This window comes from Taudactylus pleione, unplaced genomic scaffold (genome assembly GCF_031769625.1).
Source record: "Taudactylus pleione unplaced genomic scaffold, aTauple2 ptg000622l, whole genome shotgun sequence".
Classification (NCBI taxonomy): Eukaryota; Metazoa; Chordata; class Amphibia; order Anura; family Myobatrachidae; genus Taudactylus; species Taudactylus pleione.
The window spans coordinates 220,238-233,981 of NW_028285024.1; the positions used below are offsets into that span (position 1 = coordinate 220,238).

The window sequence follows — 13,744 nt, forward strand, 5'->3', positions numbered from 1 at the left end:
AGAGTGCACCTGGGTATGTGACCTATTAGCAGAGTATAGCAGAGTGCACCTGGGCATGTGACCTATTAGCAGAGTATAGCAGAGTGCACCTGGGCACGGGACCAAATAGCAGAGTGCACCTGGGCATTTGACCTATTAGCAGAGTATAGCAGAGTGCACCTGGGTATGTGACCCATTAGCAGAGTATAGGGGAGTGCACCTGGGTATGTGACCTATTAGCAGAGTATAGCGGAGTTCACCAGGGTATGTGACCTATTAGCAGAGTATAGGGGAGTGCACCTGGGCATGTGACCTATTAGCAGAGTATAGGGGAGTGCACCTGGGCATGTGACCTATTAGCAGAGTATAGCGGAGTGCACCTGGGCATGTGACCTATTAGCAGAGTATAGAGGAGTGCACCTGGGCATGTGACCAATTAGCAGAGTAGAGCGGAGTGCACCTGGGCATGTGACCTATTAGCAGAGTATAGAGGAGTGCACCTGGGCATGTGACCTATTATCACAGTATAGGGGAGTGCATCTGGGCATGTCACCTATTAGCAGAGTATAGTGGAGTGCACCTGGGCATGTGACCTATTAGGAGAGTATAGAGGAGTGCACCTGGGCATGTGACCTATTAGCAGAGTATAGCAGAGTGCACCTGGGTATGTGACCTATTAGCAGAGTATAGTGGAGTGCACCTGGGCATGTGACCTATTAGCAGAGTAGAGCGGAGTGCACCTGGGCAAGTGACCTATTAGTAGAGTAAAGCGGAGTGCACCTGGGCATGTGACCTATTAGAAGAGTAGAGCGGAGTGCACCTGGGCATGTGACCTTTTAGCAGAGTATAGTGGAGTGCACCTGGGCATGTGACCTCTTAGCAGAGTATAGCGGAGTGCACCTGGGCATGTGACCTATTAGCAGAGTATAGAGGAGGGCATCTGGGCATGTGACCTATTAGCAGAGTATAGAGGTGTGCACCTGGGCAGGTGACCTATTAGCAGAGTATAGAGGAGTGCACCTGGGCATGTGACCTATTAGCAGAGTATAGAGGAGTGCACATGGGCATGTGACCTATTAGCAGAGTATAGAGGAGTGCGCCTGGGCAGGTGACCTATTAGCAGAGTATAGAGGAGTGCACCTGGGCAGGTGGCCTATTAGCAGAGTGTAGCATAATGCACCTGGGCATGTGACCTACTAGCAGAGTATATTGGAGTACACCTAGGCATGTGACCTATTATCATAGTGTATAGAGGAGTGCACCTGGGCATGTGACATATTAGCAGAGTATAGAGGAGTGCATCTGGGCAGGTGACCTATTAGCAGAGTATAGAGGAGTGCACCTGGGCAGGTGACCTATTAGCAGAGTATAGCGAAGTGCAGCTGGGCATGTGACCTATTTGCAGAGTATAGGGGAGTGCACCTGGGCATGTGACCTATTAGCAGAGTATAGAGGAGTGCACCTGGGCAGGTGACCTATTAGCAGAGTATAGAGGAGTGCACCTGGGCAGGTGACCTATTAGCAGAGTATAGCAGAGTGCACTTGGGCATTTGACCTATTGGCAGAGTATAAAGGAGTGCACCTGGGTATGTGACCTATTAGCAGAGTATAGCAGAGTGCACTTGGGCATGTGACCTATTGGCAGAGTATAGCAGACTGCACCTGGGCATGTGACCTATTAGCAGAGTATAGCAGAGTGCACCTGGGCATGTGACCTATTAGCAGAGTATAGTGGAGTGCACCTGGGCACGTGACCTATTAGCAGAGAATAGGGGAGTGCACCTGGGCACGAGACCTATTAGCCGAGTATAGTGGAGTGCACCTGGGCACCTGACCTATTAGCAGAGTATAGTGGAGTGCACCTGGGCATGTGACCTATTAGCAGAGTATAGAGTAGTGCACCTGGGCATGTGACCTATTAGCATAGTATAGCAGAGTGCACCTGGACATGTGACCTATTAGCAGAGTATAGTGGAGTGCACCTGGGCATGTGACCTATTAGCAGAGTATAGCGGAGTGCTCCTGGGCATGTGACCTATTAGCAGTGTGCACCTGGACATGAGACCTATTAGCAGATTATAGTGGACAGCACCTGGGCATGTGACCTATTAGCAGAGTATAGCAGAATGCACCTGGGCATGTGACCTATTAGCAGAGTATAGCGGAGAGCACCTGGGCATGTGACCTATTGGCAGAGTATAGCATACTGCACCTGGGCATGTGACCTATTAGCAGAGTATAGGGGAGTGAACCTGGGCATGTGACCTATTAGCAGAGTATAGTGGAGTTCACCTGGGCATGTGACCTATAAGCAGAGTATAGAGGAGTGCACCTGTGCATGTGACCTATTAGCAGAGTATAGGGGAGTGCACCTGGGCATGTGACCTATTAGCAGCGTATAGGGGAGTGCACCTGGGCATGTGACCTATTAGTAGCGTATGGCAGAGTGCTCCTGGGCATGTGACCTATTAGCAGAGTATAGCGGAGTGCACCTGGGCATGTGACCTATTAGCAGAGTATAGCGGAGTGCACCTGGGCATGTGACCTATTAGCAGAGTATAGCGGAGTGCACCTGGGCATGTGACCTATTAGCAGAGTATAGGGGAGTGCACCTGGGCATGTGACCTATTAGCAGAGTATAGTGGAGTGCACCTGGGCATGTGACGTATTAGCAGAGTATATCAGAGTGCACCTGGGCTTGTGACGTATTAGCAGAGTATAGCAGAGTGCACCTGGGCATGTGACGTTTTAGCAGAGTATAGCGGAGTACGCCTGGGCATGTGACCTATTAGCAGAGTATAGCAGAGTGCACCTGGGCATGTGACCTATCAGCAGAGTATAGCAGAGTGCACCTGGGCACGTGACCTAATAGCAGAGTGCACCTGGGCATGTGACCTATTAGCAGAGTATAGCAGAGTGCACCTGGGTATGTGACCTATTAGCAGAGTATAGGGGAGTGCACCTGGGTATGTGACCTATTAGCAGACTATAGGGGAGTGCACCTGGGTATGTGACCTATTAGCAGAGTATAGCGGAGTGCACCTGGGCATGTGACCTATTAGCAGAGTATAGCGGAGTGCACCTGGGCATGTGACCTATTAGCAGGGTATAGCGGAGTGCACCTGGGCATGTGACCTATTTGCAGGGTATAGAGGAGTACGCCTGGGCATGTGACCTATTAGCAGAGTATAGCGGAGTGCGCCTGGGCATGTGAACTATTAGCAGAGTATAGCGGAGTGCACCTGGGCATGTGACCTATTAGCAGAGTATAGCGGAGTGCACCTGGGCATGTGACCTATTAGCAGGGTATAGAGGAGTGCGCCTGGGCATGTGACCTATTAGCAGGGTATAGCGGAGTGCACCGGGGCATGTGACCTATTAGCAGAGTATAGCGGAGTTCACCTGGGCATGTGACCTATTAGCAGAGTATAGCGGAGTGCACCTGGGCATGTGACCTATTAGCAGAGTATAGCGGAGTGCACCTGGGCATGTGACCTATTAGCAGAGTATAGGGGAGTGCGCCTGGGCATATGACCTATTAGCAGAGTATAGCGGAGTGCGCCTGGGCATGTGACCTATTAGCAGAGTATAGTGGAGTGCGCCTGGGCATGTGACCTATTAGCAGAGTATAGGTGAGTGCGCCTGGGCATGTGACCTATTAGCAGAGTATAGTGGAGTGCGCCTGGGCATGTGACCTAATAGCAGAGTATAGGGGAGTGCGCCTGGGCATGTGACCTATTAGCAGAGTATAGTGGAGTGCACCTGGGCTTGTGACCTAATAGCAGAGTATAGAGGAGTGCACCTGGGCATGTGACCTATTAGCAGAGTATAGTGGAGTGCACCTGGGCATGTGACCTATTAGCAGAGTATAGAGGAAGGCATCTGGGCATGTGACCTATTAGCAGAGTATAGTGGAGTGCACCTGGGCATGTGACCTATTAGCAGAGTATAGAGGAAGGCATCTGGGCATGTGACCTATTAGCAGAGTATAGTGGAGTGCGCCTGGGCATGTGACCTATTAGCAGAGTATAGTGGAGTGCGCCTGGGCATATGACCTATTAGCAGAGTATAGTGGAGTGCGCCTGGGCATGTGACCTTTTAGCAGAGTATAGTGGAGTGCACCTGGGCATGTGACCTATTAGCAGAGTATAGTGGAGTGCACCTGGGCATGTGACCTATTAGCAGAGTATAGAGGAGTGCACCTGGGTATGTGAACTATTAGCAGAGTATAGCAGAGTGCACCTGGGCATGTGACCTATTAGCAGAGTAAAGCGGAGTGCACCTGGGCATGTGACCTATTAGCAGAGTATAGCGGAGTGCACCTGGGCATTTGACCTATTAGCAGAGTATAGGGGAGTGCGCCTGGGCATGTGATCTATTAGCAGAGTATAGTGGAGTGCGCCTGGGCATGTGACCTATTAGCAGAGTTTAGCGGAGTGCACCTGGTCATGTGACCTATTAGCAGAGTATAGCAGAGTATAGCGGAGTGCGCCTGGGCATGTGACCTATTAGCAGAGTATAGAGGAGTGCGCCTGGGCATATGACCTATTAGCAGAGTATAGGGGAGTGCACCTGGGCATGTGACCTATTAGCAGAGTATAGCGGAGTGCGCCTGGGCATGTGACCTAATAGCAGAGTATAGCGGAGTGCACCTGGGCATGTGACCTATTAGCAGAGTATAGGGGAGTGCGCCTGGGCATGTGACCTAATAGCAGAGTATAGGGGAGTGCGCCTGGGCATGTGACCTATTAGCAGAGTATAGCGGAGTGCGCCTGGGCATGTGACCTATAAGCAGAGTATAGCGGAGTGCGCCTGGGCATGTGACCTATTAGCAGAGTATAGCGGAGTGCGCCTGGGCATGTGACCTATTAGCAGAGTATATGGGAGTGCGCCTGGGCATATGACCTGTTAGCAGAGTATAGTGGAGTGCGCCTGGGCATGTGACCTAATAGCAGAGTATAGCGGAGTGCACCTGGGCATGTGACCTAATAGCAGAGTATAGTGGAGTGCACCTGGTCATGTGACCTATTAGCAGAGTATAGTGGAGTGCACCTGGGCATGTGACCTATTAGCAGAGTATAGCGGAGTGCACCTGGTCATGTGACCTATTATCAGAGTATAGTGGAGTGCACCTGGGCATGTGACCTAATAGCAGAGTATAGCGGAGTGCACCTGGGCATGTGACCTATTAGCAGAGTATAGCGGAGTGCACCTGGGCATGTGACCTATTAGCAGAGTATAGGGGAGTGCACCTGGGCATGTGACCTATTAGCAGAGTATAGCGGAGTGCACCTGGGCATGTGACCTATTAGCAGAGTATAGCAGAGTGCACCTGGGCATGTGACCTATTAGCAGAGTATAGCGGAGTGCACCTGGGCATGTGACCTATTAGCAGAGTATAGTGGAGTGCACCTGGGCATGTGACCTAATAGCAGAGTGTAGTGGAGTGCACCTGGGCATGTGACCTATTAGCAGAGTATAGTGGAGTGCACCTGGGCATGTGACCTAATAGCAGAGTATAGCGGAGTGCACCTGGGCATGTGACCTAATAGCAGAGTATAGCGGAGTGCACCTGGGCATGTGACCTATTAGCAGAGTATAGCGGAGTGCACCTGGGCATATGACCTATTAGCAGAGTATAGGGGAGTGCACCTGGGCATGGGACCTATTAGCAGAGTATAGGGGAGTGCGCCGGGCATGTGACCTAATAGCAGAGTATAGCAGAGTGAGCTGCACAGCAGAGGTTGTGAAGAGGGATCATTTTGGCCCCTGTCCAGCTCCTTCCGTCTGGCCTTTGTGCACCTGCGTGAACTCCAGTTGTCTCTGGCGCAGAGATAGCTGATCTGAAAATCAGCTGTCTCCCTAAAGTGACTTCACTGCTCCATTTGTAGCAGTGAAACTTAGAACTGCCGAGTAGACTCGGCAGAAGGAGCTGGACAGGGGCGGAAGGATCCAAAAGGATCTGTCTAACCCGGGACTCCTTCCCCTAGGGAAGGACCAGGGTGAGTGCTGAGTGCGGGTGAAGATGGCGAATGCTCCTGCAGTCAAGCTCCAAAAACATTGTATTTTCAGAGCTTGATGAATTTCTGTCCACATACTAGTGTAATAGTGTATGAGGACAGTGGGCCACATCGCAAGTGAAAGGTAAGCAGGAGATATCTGTGATATCTCCTGCATTACCTTTTGATGAATGGCCCCAAAACTTAATTTCTACAAAAATAGGTGAAAATTTAATTTCATAGAAATTAAATGATAATGAATAGAGGGCCTGATTCAGAGACGGACGCTCTGAAAGAGTGCTCGCTCTGAATCAGGGCATTTTTTTTTGTGCGGTCTCCTGGTCACTCACTTAGCTGTGGGTGACTACCCACAGCTATTGCGAGCGGCCAGGATGATGGTCACGATGGTCAAGACCATCACGACCATCGGGCTTGCGACGAGACCATTGTGGTAGGGTCTTGTGGCCACAAGCCCCAGAGAGCTTCCGGCTCTAATAGAGCCGGAAGCTCTCCCACTGACATCACTGGTGATGTCAGTGGGGCCGCCCACAAATGGCAGGTGTTCACATGGGAACGCCTCCGTTTGTGAAGCCGCGCCCCCACCATGCCTCCAAAACAGTGTGAGCTGTCAATCAAAATTGACAGCCGCCCCCTTTTGGTGCAAGACTCGGAGCGACAGAGTGCCCGTCGCTAGCCGGGTCTTGCGCATGCGCACGTCGGAGCTGGCTCCGGTGAGCGCATGAGCAGTGGCCAAACATCGACCCGTTCGCGAGCGCATAGCGCTTGCGAGCAGGTCTGAATCAGGTCCAGAGCCCTTTATATCTTGCATTAGAGGTACTATGCCAGAACTATGATTGCAAGCTAAGCTGACCATATTGTGTTGTATCTGAGTGAGCTGCACCTCAAAAGAAGACATATTTTTATATTTTAAAAAGCAAATATCAAGTCCCTTAATGAAACTTTATAATATATATTTCACAGGAAGATTTTGTGTGTTATCTTAGTAGATGCAAAGAGAGCTCTTAGCAGGCAAGTTGTCAGCTCAAGTGGCACATGATATGTCTCCTTCTTCAGTTTCTCTAGCACATTGCTTGCAACTATTTGGCCTGGTTTTTTGTTTTTCAAAAACATCTGACTGAATATCTGTACCAATGTCCAATTTGCCTTTATTCCACTGAAAGGACTGTCTTAATTATCATTGCTTGTTTGCCTATACACACATCCTCACACTTCTAACATTTTCCACTTTAATATGTATTTTCTGCACCTTTAAAACCTCCACAATTATTTCATTAAAGACTAAACTATTGTCATTGTACATACACATTTCCCCAGCATTTCTGCAAATTTACTGCACTATCTCTATTCTCATATAGCCTCCATCACTACTTCCAGGTTTCCTTCACCTATTATCCACATCCACAATATGACCATCTCTTCTATAACTCCTCCTCACTCAGTGTCTATCTATTCCTTTGTTCTGCACCGTTCCACCTCTATCCTCCCCCCTAGTCTCCTCTAACTCTTTTTCCCCTCTCCCCCTTCTCTGTCTCCCTTGCACCCCTCTACTTCTCTCTCCCAACTCTCCTGTTGCTCTATTTTCATTTTCTTTTCCCCCGCCATGGTCCAACTACCCCACTACTAAGCCCTGCTCCCTCTCTCCTGTTACCTCACCTCCATCCTCATCACACTAAACTGCCTCCCTGCCCACCTCCTGAAGTTTCCCTTCCTAGCTCAGGAGGTCGCAGCATCACTACACTCTCGCTATCTCTGTCCTCAAAATTATTCTCACCTCAATGCTACAGCAACCCTGATAATCTTATACACAACTTGTTCCTCTCTCCTGTACCCTCTGGAATCCCTGATCTGTCTGTAACAAACTGGTCCCCACCCGGGACCTTTTCATCTACAACTCCCTCAATCTCCTAGCCAACACCAAAACCTGGATTTCCCCTTCTGACACCACTTCTCCTGCTGCTCTCTCCTCTGGGAGCCTCACATTCTCTCACACCCCCCTACAAAGGAATGATCATAGTGGTGGTGTTGGGGTCCTTCTATCCTCCAGTTACTCCTACCAACTCACAGGGCTGCCATCAGGGAGGACTGCCGGGACTTCAGTCCTGGATCCCCTCTCTCTCTCCACAAATGCCTCCAGCGCTGTTTCTGCATGCCTGGCAGAGTTAACCAGGTATGTGGTGCCTGAACCTGCCCTGTGCTCTCCCCCTTGTCCAGCCAGCCTTCTCTGCACTGTCCCCTCCTGGTTCAGCCAGCCAGCCTGCCATCAGAGGAAAAGGCTATTTTACTGGGTGGATATAGAGTCCCTGGCCCAGTTATTCCTGTTTTTTGGGGAATGGTTTTGGTAGAGACACTTTGGAATATAGAGAAGCTTGTTACTTGTTATATTGCAGTATAGGAATCTCATATCGATACGTTGCCGCTAAATCCCAAATACATAAGAACCTGTATTACACTACCTGGTACCTGTCGCTGGTTGTGGCACATGATGTCCCTCCAGTCCACTTTTAGGTGATAGAGATTAGTTAGATGGTTCTTTTTCTGAGCCACTATATATGCTGCCATTCTTGTGATTGTTCCTGTTTATTACTTATTATTACTATTATTATTATTATTATTACTACTATTATTATTATTATTATTATTACTATTATTATTATTATTACTATATTAATATTACTATTATTACTATTATTTATTATTACTATTATTATTACTATTATTTATTATTTGAAACACAAGGAAGGGGAAACTGGAATGATGGGTCGCACCAAGGCTATTATATTTGCAGAATTACCCTGTTAATGGTCTATCTATCTCTCAATATTTTAGTATCATCAGGGGTGCAACTCAGGGATATAACAATATTACATGAACAACAAAAGAAAAAAGAATCCCCATATGAGTGCACTGATTCTTGCCATTTATCAACATAAAATATAACCTTTATTAGAATAATTAATAACCACTTAGTGGTAAGAATAAAACACAACAAAATATACATCAAAAAAAGGGGGACATTTTTTTTTTAAATAGTATGTAAAATACTAATAGGTGCTCAGTCATATGTGCTCTAATTATTGATACTCAATGGTATGCTAAATATGTTGACTATAATCAATATATGTTGGTGCCTAATAATAGATATAAATGTAAATAATAATAAATAAATAGGCCACCAAATACTTATATGTCCCTCAATATCGCATTTATATTAGCTACCTGTATAGAGTGCAAAATACATGAGATGACATGCTCTCTTATTATAATTAATAGAGTCTAATATACAGATCTCCACCGGACATAGAATATAATAGGTATTATATATACCACGATCATCCTACAGTATCAATGTATCATATCAGTCCATAATGTGGAAATACATAGAATGCTGCATGGCTACCTATTATTAAATATCCGGGACTCATGTAACGAGTATGTTATTATAAAGGGCTGCCGCGTGTACTGGCAGCACGAGCGGCTTTACAGCTGGAGCCCGCACTCCCTCTGCCGCGTGTACTGGCAGGGTGAGCGGCTAGTCAGCTAAAGCCCGTGTTGTCTCTGCCGCGTGTACTGGCAGGGAAAGCGGATTGTCAGCTGGAGCCCGCACTGACTCTGCAGTGTCGTGCGGCTTACAGCTCCACTGCTGACCAACTAGTATTGTGCACAACGTGGGACATATAGTAACAATGTTAACTAATATAGATCTCCATCAACATATTATTGGCAACATATTTGACACATTTGTACTGGCACATCAAATGCCTGACGCGCGTTTCGCAGTGCTTTTTCAAAAGGCAGACCAGAACAAACATCCTGATACTCCTTAAATACCAGCATCCTCCTATCAGTCTTAATTGTAACATGATTGACATGCTGAAGAGCCAATCACAAGGGGGAAGTGACTTAACTAAGGCTAAATATAGTGTATCCTTTGGAAAAGCCTAAATTTGATACAATTTAGTAACTATGCTGTTAATACAATATCATGTAGTCAATGACTCAATATATTTCCCACTCCATTCCACTTATTATATTATATTAAAGATAAATAAATATTACTATCTACTATCATAAATATAAATTAATAAATCATAAAAAATTATTTTTAATTATTAGAAAGTGTAAATATATCCATATTAATCTATCACCATAAAATGTATAACAGTGTATCAATCAATATATTAGATTATAACAATCCTAATTAAATTAGACTCTTTAATTAAATATGTTATTAGTTAAAATAACTACCACCTATTAATAAAAAATCCATCAGTGTGCATGTACCCACTCATACACATACATATGTATAATAATACACATACATATGTGTACACCTATAAAAATATATATCTCTTGATTAATCAGTGCTGTTAGTGACATGTGTATAATATTAATAAAAGTGCTCTCCTAATGCATAAATATAAATGTGTATACTCAATTATATAGTGACGTACAAAATATAATATCCTAAATATAATAATGTGATTATAACAATTATATCTCTGTGTTCATAAATAAAATTAAAACTTATGTGAAAACACCAATAATAGTGAATAAGCTATATAAAAATCAATCGTGTTACACTGTGATAAATAGAAACATAAATAATTATACTCCATATTATAATGTAAAAACTATTCCACTCTGAATAGTATAACCAACCATTCAATATAATACTGGAATGCCCTATGATATAAATATCTCCTAAACCATCCAATAGTCTCCAAAGGATCTCAATAGTAGATTTACAGAAACATAGAATAATTAATATTCTCATTCATTCCTTTCGGGTACACGCTATCCAAGAGAAAAGTCCACCTTGTTTCTCTACGTAGCAATTCCTGCATTAGATTGCCTCCCCTCAGGCCAAGCTGTACTTTTTCAATACCAAAGACTTTCAATCCACCACTATCACCTTGATGATGTCTTAAAAAATGTCTGGCCACACTAGTCAGGGTTTTCATTCTCTCCACATCTCTTCTAGCATTTATATTGTTGTAGATATGCTCTAGAACCCTGGTCTTTAGTTGTCGTTTCGTCATGCCTACATATAATTTTTGACAAGAACAAATGAGACAATATATTATTCCATGTGTAGAGCAATTAAAGAAATCCCCAATCTTCCAGATTTTACCAAATTTGTCTACGACCTGTTCTTTCTTGATCATATAAGAACGCTTCATACGTTGCATAACGGAAAGTAAAGCACAGATACAAATAAGATTATACCTGTTCATTTGCCAAGCAAAGGACCCAGAGGAACCAAGTGGTGAGCTGGAAACACGTCATCGGTAAGAGAGGGGTCCCTGCTATATGGTCACCCCAAAAATCAGGAGCTATATAACAACAAGAGGGGGGGGGGGGGCATGAGACACAGGCATGGAAAGGGAAGAGAGGGAGAGATAGCCAAACACATAGAAAGGGAGAGACAGCCATACACACAGAGAGGGAGAGACAGCCAGGCACACAGAGAGGGAGAGACAGCCAGACACACAGAGAGGGAGAGACATCCAGGCACACAGAGAGGGAGAGACAGGCAGGGACACAGAGAGGGAGAGACAGGCAGGCACATAGAGAGGGAGAGACAGCCAGGCACATAGAGAGTGAGAGACAGCCAGGCACACAGAGAGGGAGAGACAGCCAGACACACAGAGAGGGAGAGACATCCAGGCACACAGAGAGGGAGAGACAGGCAGGGACACAGAGAGGGAGAGACAGGCAGGCACATAGAGAGGGAGAGACAGCCAGGCACATAGAGAGTGAGAGACAGCCAGGCACACAGAAAGTGAGAGACAGCCAGGCACACAGAGAGGGAGAGACAGCCATACACACAGAGAGGGAGAGACATCCAGGCAAACAGAGAGGGAGAGACAGGCAGGGACACAGAGAGGGAAAGACAGCCAGGCAAATAGAGAGGGAGAGACTGCCAGGCACACAGACAGGGAGAGACAGCCAGACACATAGAGAGGGAGAGACAGCCAGACACACAGAGAGGGAGAGACAGCCAGGCATGCAGAGAGGGAGAGACAGCCAGGCACACAGAGAGGGAGAGACAGCCAGGCACACAGAGTGGGAGAGACAGCCAGGCACACAGAGAGGGAAAGACAGGCAGGGACACAGAGAGGGAGAGACAGCCAGGCACACAGAGAGGGAGAGACAGCCAGACACACAGAGAGGGAAAGACAGCCAGGCACATAGAGAGTGAGAGACAGCCAGACACATAGGGGTCTATTCAATATACGATAAATGGCCCGGTAACCATGTGGAAACACTAGTTTCTGCATATTTAGGTTACTGGGTCATTCATCATCAGAGGTCCGATAGGACCCCCTGATATTCAGCAAACTCTGAAAACTGAAAGTTTTCGGAGTTTGCTGGCGAGAACAAGCGACATCTTCAGACAGTGCTTGTTCTCGTAGTCTTGCTCCTTCTGGGAAGGAGTTCCGGGGATGCAAAGAGGGATCCAAGTGCATCCCTCCGCCACCCTTCTCACAGACTTCCCAGCGGCTGTGCGCATGAGTGACCTCGGGTAACGTGTGCGTAGGCGGGCCAACGGGGAGGAGGTAAGTAACGCAGCTACATCTGTAGCTGCAATACTAATGGAGGGGACAGCTGCTTTGTAGAGCAGCTGTCCCTGCATCGGAGCAATGATGAATTGCTTCGGTGTAAACTATCCCTCGTAGCGAGAACAATACTTAATCATCGGAAGCCACAAGGCCTCCGATGATGAATAGGCCCCATAGAGGGGAGAGACACAGACAGGGAGAGACAGGCAGAGACATAGAGAGGGAGAGACAGCCAGACACATAGAGAAGGAGAGACAGCCAGACACACAGAGAGGGAGAGACTGCCGGACACACAGAGAGGGAGAGACAGCCGGGCACACAGAGAGGGAGAGACAGCCAGACATACAGAGAGTGATAGACAGCCAGACATACAGAGAGGGAGAGACAGTCAGGCACACAGAGAGAGAGAGATAGCCGGGCACACAGAGAGGGAAAGACAGACAGACACACAGAGAGGGAGAGACAGCCAGACACACAGAGAGGGAGAGACAGCCAGACATACAGAGAGGGAGAGACAGCCAGACACATAGAGAGGGAGAGACAGACAGACACACAGAGAGGGAGAGACAGCCAGACACACAGAGTGGGAGAGACAGCCAGACACACAGAGAGGGAGAGTGACAGACAGTCAGAGAGGATGAGAGTGGGCAGCACATAGAATACCCGGTGGGCACTACCCGTGAAGCTGCTGTGTCCTCTGATCCTTCTCTCAGTTCCAGGCAAGTAACAATGAGTGAACTTTCCTCGCTGTGCCCGAGACGTTATATTTAGAAGTCAGTGTAGCAGCTGCTACCGCAGTTACACAATATGTCACTATAAAGACTCACATTGTGACACACTCAGGACAAACTTTACTCTGCTTCATCAAGAAAACCATCACATTCTCGCTACGTGCAGGAACAGAGACAATATAACAACAATGTAACTAGAAACTGAAAGAGACAGGAGCGGCAGTGAGACAGACAGCGTGACAGTAGTGACAGAGGGACAAACAGTGTGGCAATAGGGAGACAGACAGTGTGACAGCATGGACAGAGAGACAGACAACGTGACAGTAGGGATCAAGAGACAAACAGTGTGGCAAAACAGTGACATATAATGACAGAGGGGTCATCATTATGTTTTAAACTCGCTGGGAGTTTAAAAAACTATTCGTAATCATTCCCCATCCTGCCTCATTAA

General features: G+C 46.9%; 1 protein-coding gene across 2 annotated transcripts in view; it reads right to left on the minus strand.

The window, feature by feature from the left end:
* LOC148479320 (ecto-ADP-ribosyltransferase 5-like) overlaps positions 1-13,312 on the minus strand; it is a 223,377-nt gene extending 210,065 nt beyond the window's left edge. The window contains exons 1-2 of one of the 2 annotated variants that reach the window (XM_088454608.1): positions 13,226-13,312; positions 11,226-11,332 (exon numbers count right to left, since the gene is read on the minus strand). In XM_088454608.1, coding sequence (XP_088310734.1) covers positions 11,226-11,285 — 60 coding nt within the window. In that variant the 5' untranslated portion in view covers positions 11,286-11,332; positions 13,226-13,312. The remainder of the gene's footprint in view (positions 1-11,225; positions 11,333-13,225) is intronic. The other variant, XM_088454609.1, reaches the window with a different exon arrangement.
* Positions 13,313-13,744: the final 432 nt, after the last annotated feature.